This window comes from Rutidosis leptorrhynchoides, chromosome 5 (assembly GCF_046630445.1).
Source record: "Rutidosis leptorrhynchoides isolate AG116_Rl617_1_P2 chromosome 5, CSIRO_AGI_Rlap_v1, whole genome shotgun sequence".
Lineage (NCBI taxonomy): Eukaryota > Viridiplantae > Streptophyta > Magnoliopsida > Asterales > Asteraceae > Rutidosis > Rutidosis leptorrhynchoides.
The window spans coordinates 297,472,222-297,481,628 of record NC_092337.1 but is presented as its reverse complement, the minus strand read 5'-3'; the positions used below and the strand labels follow the sequence as shown (position 1 = coordinate 297,481,628).

General features: G+C 33.1%; 1 protein-coding gene across 1 annotated transcript; it reads left to right on the top strand.

Moving 5' to 3' along the window:
- Positions 1 to 747: 747 nt before the first annotated feature.
- On the top strand, positions 748 to 9,046 carry LOC139849438 (uncharacterized). Its single transcript, XM_071839096.1, has 8 exons — positions 748 to 825; positions 919 to 1,053; positions 6,364 to 6,637; positions 6,892 to 7,396; positions 7,488 to 7,689; positions 7,771 to 8,190; positions 8,621 to 8,828; positions 8,895 to 9,046. The coding sequence occupies exons 1-8, from the start codon at positions 748 to 750 to the stop codon at positions 9,044 to 9,046; spliced, it is 1,974 nt and encodes a 657-aa protein (XP_071695197.1).
- Positions 9,047 to 9,407: the final 361 nt, after the last annotated feature.

Sequence of the window (9,407 nt, the reverse complement as noted above, 5' to 3'; positions counted from 1 at the left end):
TGTAATTGAGGTGTAAAGGGATGAGCTGGACTTTCTTATACTTTTAATTATGGGAACGATGGACTAGGTGAAAAAAGAACTCATCAACTAGCAATATCATATACAAGTATAATGATAAAGTCGTTGACAGGTTCTTTTAACCATTTAAATAATACAAGTTGCATTTTCACATCATCACTTTACGCCTTCATCCATCATTGCTCGCATGATCAGAAAATAGAAACACAATAGTTACCGTAACAATCATAGCGAATTACAAATGGGTTTGCAGCAGTTTTAGTTGGTCGGTTGTGGTGGTTTACGGTGTTCACAGCTGAAATCGAAAACATAATTAGGTGAGAGAGAGGAGAGAGAGGTGAGAGATGGTGGTTTCGGAGGGACTTGTCGAATTGAAGAACAAGGGTGGTTCAAGCACTTGTCACGTAAGTTTATTTATCTAGTGATATCAATTTGAGAAACAGAAAAAAACAATAATAGTTGTAGTCATATGACTTAAGGTTTTTGGCTATGGTGGTCGTCTTTGGTGTGTAATGGTAGTGATTTGGTGTTCTTGGAAGAAAATGATTGAGGCGGGTGAACCGTAGTGGTTGTCGTTTAAAGTGGTGGTAGCACACGGTTGTTTGATAATGTTGTGGCGGTTTGAAGGTGCATCAAAGTGGTTTTGTGATTCGAGAAGAAAACAGGATCAAGAGAGAGAGAAGAGATAGAGTGATGGTTATGTTAAACTTTGTATAGCAATAGAAACCGATGGCCGACGATGGTGGTTCAAGGGTGACCGGTGGTGGTGGGTTTGAAGAGGGGTGTTCATGGTGGTTTTGGTTCTCGGTACAAAGCAGAAACACACACATGAGTTGAAACAACTTATAGGTGATGATGGTGTTCGAGTTGTAAGTTGAGTATGCAACAGAAATATTGTAGCCGTTTTGTGATCGTGATTATGGGTTTGGAGTGATTGTAGTGAAAGTTAAACATGGTGGTAGTTGTTTAAAGGTGAAGGTGGTTATTATGATGTTGAAGTGGTGGTGTAGTTCGATAAACATAATGAAACTCAAGGTTGGTGATTGGGGAAAATGAAGTAGAGTAGAGATGTGGTTTGTGTTAATATATATCTGATATCTATATGTATATATTATATATATTTATAATATCAAGTGCACTGATGAGATGAATTTCAAAAAGAAAACAGTGACCATACAGTAAAGCAGCCGATAGTTTGTAATATTGTGCCGACAGTTTATCCCGGATGGCTATACCGTGTCCATTGCTAAACAGTTAACATATAGAAGTGTTCCTAAAAATTCCAAATTTTTAGATTAAATATATTTAATTATTTCACTCATTAACTGTTTGAAACCTGATCAAAAAGGTTCAAAAATTATTTATTTTCTGTTCCGATTTATATGTACGGAGTACTAATAATTAAATTTAAAAAGGTAAAAATACTTTTAACAAATCTAAAATCTTCGTAATCGATTTACAGTTCAACTTTTATTTTAATCCATCATAAACTTTTATTAAATCTATATGAACGCTAACGAAATGTCAACCAAGTATTACCGACGTTTACTAATTAAACTCGAAATCATTTATATTCCCTTTCTATATATAAAAAGTTTTAAAATAGCAAAGTTAATTACTAAAACAAATATATTATATATTTTTAAATAAATAATTATAACTTTATATATTTACAAGTAATATTTATATACATATTTATATATATCTATATATTCTTAAATATAGTTTCCATTAATCGCATTATTATTTTATTTATTTTACAATATAAATCCTAATAATCGTATTATATAATATTCTAAATTATATTTCAAATTATAAATACCTATTTAAATATATATGTTATCTATTTATAAATAGTTGTTCATGAATCGTCGGAAATGGTCGAAGGTCAATTGAATATATGAAACAGTTCAAAATTTTTGAGATCCAACCTAACAGACTTTGCTTATCGTGTTGAAAATACAATATCGTATCGAGAGTTTGATTTAAAATTAGTCGAAATTTTTCGGGTCACTATACCAAAAAGGAATACTGGAATATAGACCTAGGACGGAGGAAGTATAGCCCAATCTTATACCTAGGCCCATTTATATTATCATTATCAGTAAGTATAATAGTGGAGCCGGAGGAATAGTTATAGCCTGACATCATGCTGACGTCACAGTAATTTTGTCTTTCATGCTGACGTCACAGTAATTTTGTCTTTAAGTGAAATTTTTATTTATTTTTTTTTAAGAAACATTATTATTATTATTATTATTATTATTTGCCTAATTATTTAATTATTATTATTATTATTATTATTATTATTATTATTATTATTATTATTATTATTATTATTATTATTATTATTTGCCTAATTATTTGGCCCAATGTAGGGACCTCCATCTAGTTAAGGATGATGATATTTACACAATCTTTTTTTGTTATGTACACAACCAACATGCTTTACAGTGTTGTACTGTACAACACTGTAAAGCATGTTGGTTGTGTACATAACAAAAAAGGGTAACCAGTAGGCCGATTGTTGTTGTCATTGGTATGTTGATTGTTAGATGTTTCTCTTTTTTTTTTTTTTTTCCGAAAAGCAAATATTATTAATCCGAACAGGTGACCAAGTAATGAGCTCAGCCACTTACATACACGAGAGGAATTGGAATATATGTGAAAATAATTGGAATAATCTGCCGTTTGATAAAATTTCATTACATGAAAGTTCTGAAAAAAAATATATGAACATGGGCTAAATCGGATAATAAAGAATATACGTAAGTCGTAGATCATTAGTTTTTTACTTTTGGTTGATTGTTTAATCAGTCCATGTTCTAATTTCAACATACGTAATTAGTCAACGCACATAGTTTAGATGTAAGTATTTATTTTTTTTAAGAAACGTTGTTGTTATTATTATTATTATTATTATTATTATTATTATTATTATTATTATTATTATTATTATTATTATTTTTATTATTATTATTATTATTATTATTATTTTTTTTTTTTGCCTAATTATTTGGCCCAATGTAGGGACCTCCATCTAGTTAAGGATGATGATATCTATACAATCTTTTTTTTGTTATGTACAACTAACATGCTTTACAGTGTTGTACTGTACAATACTGTAAAGTATGTTGGTTGTGTACATAACAAAAAAGGGTAACCAGTGGGCCGATTGTTGTTGTCATTGGCATGTTGATTGTTAGATTTTTCTCTTCTTTTTTTTCTTTCCGAAAAGCAAATATTATTAATTCGAACAGCTGACCAAGTAATGGGCTCAGCCACTTACATACACGAGAGGAATTGGAATATATGTGAAAATAATTGGAATAATCTGCCGTTTGATAATATTCCATTACATGAAAGTTCTAAAAAAATATATGAACATATGGGCTAAATCGGATAATAAAGAATATACGTAAGTCCTAGATCATTAGTTTTTTACTTTTGGTGGATTGTTTAATCAGTCCATGTCTTAATTTCAATTCAACATACGTAACTAGTCAACGCTCATAGTTTAGATGTAAGTATTTAATTTTTTTAAGAAACGTTGTTATTATTATTATTATTATTATTATTATTATTATTATTATTATAATTATTATTATTATTATTATTATTATTATTATTATTATTATTATTTGCCTAATTATTTGGCCCAATGTAGGGACCTCCATCTAGTTAAGGATGATGATATGTACACAGTCTTTTTTTGTTATGTACACAACCAACATGCTTTACAGTGTTGTACTGTACAATACACAACCAACATGCTTTACAGTGTTGTACAGTACAACACTGTAAAGCATGTTGGTTGTGTACATAACAAAAAAGGGTAACCAATAGGCCGATTGTCGTTGTCATTGGCATGTTGATTGTTAGATTTTTCTCTTCTTTTTTTTTTCCCGAAAAGCAAATACTATTAATTCGAACAGGTGACCAAGTAATGAGCTCAGCCACTTACATACACGAGAGGAATTGGAATATATGTGAAAATAATTGGAATAATATGCCGTTTGATAATATTCCATTACATGAAAGTTCTAAAAAAATATATGAACATGGGCTAAATCGGATAATAAAGAATATACGTAAGTCCTAGATCATTAGTTTTTTACTTTGGTGGATTGTTTAATCAGTCCATGTCCTAATTTCAACATACGTAATTAGTCAACGCTCATAGTTTAGATGTAAGTAGCCGTATCGCCACATTACTAATTTTACTAATATAACTAATAGACAAAACTAGTTTACGAACCCTCGCTTCGCGCCGGAGGTTCGGTTTTCAATGTATTATAGTGCGTTTAGTTTGTAAAATTATTTCGTGGCTAACGATGATGTCGTTGAAGCACAACTCGGGTCAAACTAAAAGGTATAATCCGTGAAAGATTTAAGTGTTATTTTAAATTAACAATATATGTGCTATGTGCATCTCCGCGTTTCGCTACGGAATTGTCGACTTTTAAACATTTAACGCAAAATCAACGTGTATGAAAAGTACCTCAAATATTTAGCGTTTTTTTAAAAAGATTCCATTTTGCGTATAGTTAGTGACCTTGTGTTCCTAAAATTATTTCGAGTTTAACGATGGTGTCAGAAAAATTTAACTCGTTGCGAGCGAGAAGATATGATCCGTTGAATATTTGGGTAGAATTTAATTAAGATTTTTTTTATAAAATGGTTATTTGACACTTTTCTCCCCTGTTTGGGGGGCGATTTTAATTTTTGAACAAAGATTGGGGGTTTTTTTGGAAAAAGAAAAAAAAAGGTGAAAACGAAAAAAATAAAAAAAAAAATTAAAAAAAAGGTGAAAGGACGAAATATATTATATAATATTATTATAGTTATAATAACGGGGAGGCGAGTCGGGTCGGGGTAAGGGATAGGGTTGGGGGTGTTTTGTATTTTTTCGAGGGTGTGGGGTTTTTTTTTGGGAAAATTGGGGAGGGGCCGATTCGTACTTTGAATAAAGTCTGGGGTCCTTAGTGGGAGATTGAGATAGTCCAAATAGTAGTATTGAAGAGGGGGCCGATTCCTACGTTGAATAAAGTTTGGGAGTCTTAGTGTGAGATTGAGATAGTCCAAATATTACTATTCATTTGGACTATCTCAAGTAGATATAAGGTATAATTTGTCTTATTAGTTATGAATAGTATTATTTAATATTTTATTTTTCACACACCCAACTCCCTAACTTTTATTAAAATATAAATCGAACCCTTTCATTTTATAGTACTATTTAATATTTCATTTCTCACACACCCAACCCACTAACTTTCATTAAAATACAAATCGAACCCCCCCTTTATACCTATATTCTAAAATATTATTTATCACATTACTAACACTAAAAATATTGAATAATAACACTCACCATGCTACTACTGTGCTACTTTTTTTTTTGTCTCAAACGATAAAAAAACAACTTTCATAAAATGAACAACCCTTCAATGCTACCAAAAGATATCGAAAAATATTCTTGTTTTCAAAATAGATCAACTAACTTTTGTTTTTTTTTTTAAAAAACCGAACGCTAAAAGAATCAACTTTCACAAAGGAACAACCCTTCAATGTTGGATGTCGAAATTTTTTTTTTTTTTACAAAATAGATCAAGACTTTTTTTTTAACTCGCATTCAAAACGGAGCCCCCAGCGCGAAACGAGAACTCCACAACTAGTTGCAAACCATTTGACACCCATCGCCAAATATACCAATTAATAGCTCTTGCGCCTGAAAGATCTGGGCCTCTGAGCAACCAGTAGGCCGATTGTTGTTGTCATTGGCATGTTGATTGTTAGATTTTTCTCTTTTTTTTTTTTTTTTTCGAAAAGCAAATATTATTAATTCGAACAGGTGACCAAGTAATGAGCTCAGCCACTTACATACACGAGAGGAATTGGAATATATGTGAAAATAATTGGAATAATCTGCCTTTTGATAATATTCCATTACATGAAAGTTCTAAAAAAATATATGAACATGGGCTAAATCGGATAATAAAGAATATACTAAGTCCTAGATCATTAGGTTTTTACTTTTGGTGGATTGTTTAATCAGTCCTGTCCTAATTTCAACATACGTAATTAGTCAACGCTCATAGTTTAGATGTAAGTAGCCGTATCGCCACATTACAAACCATTTGACACCCACCTTAATATAATATATAATATACAAATATATACCACAGTTTTATTATTACTTAGGCCTAACTTGCCACAGTTTTATACAACCAAATCTCTTTAAATATTATAAGAATCTTTGCAAATCAAATGCCATTTCTTCAACTTATAACTAATTAGCTAGCAAGCTTTCTTTCTTTACATCTACACATATATAAAAATCAGGCGCTATTATCCTGCAAACAAAAGGTGATGTCGATAGAACAGAAACACGCTGCAGAATGTCTTATTGATTTTATCCAAGACAAAAATTTGCAAGATATTGATTCAAATGCCGATGCTAAACTTGCCTGGTTACGCTCACAGATCATAGGTGGGGATGCTGAAATTCACACTCCATTTGGTATACGAAAACTTACTTACGCAGACCACACAGCCTCGGGTCGCTGTCTGTATTACATTGAAGACTACATTATCATAAATGTTCTTCCCTTTTATGGTAAGTTTCCCATACGTACATCATACGCATACTTTTTTTATATCAGTTTGGGATCACCCCAGGGGGACTTAACCACCCACACGTTCATCTCCCGTAGTTGCATAACCCGCCCCCAACTTCTCTCCTGAAAGAAACCCGGACCAATCCGAGGGCATGGCCTGTAAAACCCCCCCTCCACGCTACATCATACGCTTTTAATTCCTTTTATTTATTTGTTGACTTAAATGCTTTGGATTTTGGTTATTGAATTACAGGAAACACTCACACTAGTGACAGCTATGTCAGTGAGCATACTGCGAAAATAGTTCATGAAGCAACTGAATATGTTAAGAAATGTTTAGGCGGATCGCAAGATGATGCACTAATTTTTTGCGGATCAGGCACTACAGCAGCCATAAAACGGCTTCAAGAAGTCATTGGAGTCGCGATTTCACCAATCCTAAAAGAGAAAGTGCTAAACTCATGTTTAAAGGATGAAGAACGATGGGTAGTATTTGTAGGTCCATATGAGCATCACTCCAACCTTTTATCTTGGAGACAAAGCTTAGCAGAAATTATTGAGATCGGTTTAGACGATAAAGGACTGATTGACATGGATAATTTGAAAAGCCAGCTGCAGATTTATGAACGCACTTGCCGCCCAATGCTCGGTTCATTTTCAGCTTGTAGTAATGTCACTGGAATTGTTTCTGATACGCGTTCTATATCTCGTTTGCTTCACCAGTTTGGGGCTTTCTCATGCTTCGATTTTGCTGCAAGGTACATCTTTTTACATATAGCCTATTAGATATTAATAATAATCAACTATAGACATGAGACTTATACCGTTAATGTTGGATGTATGTGGAAGTGGCCCATACGTAGAGATTGACATGAGATCACATGCTGTTGATGGCTACGATGCCATATTCTTAGGTCCACACAAGTTTCTTGGTGGGCCCGGATCACCGGGCATTCTTCTTATAAACAAGACGTTATACCAGCTAAAACATTCTCCACCATCAACAAGTGGAGGTGGGACGGTTAACTTTGTTAACTGCTTTAATGAAAAGGTACGTGAAGGCATTATCTTGTTAAAATATTACTATGAATTAAACTATGTATCTAACCGGTTAGATTGTTTTATGATCCAGGACACGTTATATGTTGATGACATCGAAGAAAGGGAAGATGCCGGTACGCCACAAATACTTCAACGAGTAAAAGCAGCTTTAGCGTTTCAGGTTAAAGAGTACATTGGTTGTGAAGTTATTGCGAAGAAAGAAGTTGACTATATCGAAAAGGCGCTTAAGAGACTTGAAAAGAATTCAAACATATGGGTGTTGGGAAATACTTCAGTAGAAAGACAAGCGATCGTATCGTTTTTAATTTACACAAATACATGCTCTAATAAGATAGATAAGCCTCTTCATGGGGCTTTTGTTTCTAAGCTTATTAATGATCTATTTGGCATCCAAGCTCGAGGAGGGTGTGCATGCGCCGGACCCTATGCTCATCGGTTGCTTGGTATTGATGAATCACATTCACTTGCAATAAAATCTGCAGTCAAAAAGGTAAATCTTTTCTTTGTATTTAATTCCAGCCACCTAGCTAGGTACACCCACGATGACTCCAGGCTGCCCACAAAGCGGGTCCATCTTATTTGATTTAAAAAGTATTTCCTGACAATCAAGGATGAGAACTTACAAGAGCCCTCATAGGCCAAATCGTTTAAAAAGATATTTAGCTGAAACTGAAACGGGTCAAATGGGTTGAACAGGTCAAACTGGATCAATGTTTGCCATATCATATTTGTTAAGTTTACGTCCTCTAAAATCGTTTATTAGATATTGAATAACAGAACATAGATTCACAATAATGTTAACATATCACCTGGCTACGTACCAAAAGTGGTCAACTTGAGTGGTACTAATTAGAATGATAGATCATTTAAAGAATCATAACATGAGTGACTTATTATGTTTTTCCTTGTTACACTAAAAGGGATACAATGGAGCAAAGTTGGGTTGGACAAGAGTAAGCTTTCCGTACTACATGTCCAATGAGGAATACGAATTCATTGTATCTGCAATAGAATTTGTGGCTATTTATGGTCAACGTTTTCTTCCTCTATACCATTTCGATTGGAACACAGGTAGTTGGAATTTTAAGACAAGTACTCTTCTTGAGAAATTGCTCAATGAGACAGAATGTAAAGTTTGCACATCATTTTGTGACGCTGCGCCAAAACCATTACAAGTGATACGAAAGATTACAGACTGTAATACAATGAATGATGCTCATCACTTTGATAAGTATGAGTTCTATTTGGAGGTCGCAAGACACATAGGGAAGTTACTTCCTATGTTCCCATCTAAATGTCCAGTCCCGAAGGACATAAACCTCGACTGTGTGGTTTTTAGGGTATAGTTGTGAACTGATGCTTTTTAACTATGAAGAACAAAAGTATAAATTCCAATTTTGTTACAAGTATGCTGATATATTATAAAATTTATTGATCTTCCAAGTATTGTTGGGAATTTATGGACCCAAACAACGATAACCAATCAAAAAAATTATGCTCCCACAAACAACAAAACGGACAATAATAATGCAAGAAAAGTAAACGACACAAGATATTACCTGGTTATATGCAATCGGTGTAATTGCTTTAGTCCACAATCATCTAGAGAGTATTTTTATTGATTTTTCGTGCTTAGGGTTGTAGTTTACAATGCTCTTATTTATAGTACAGATCGAAACAAAACTTTCAACTTGGTTAGCACGACAC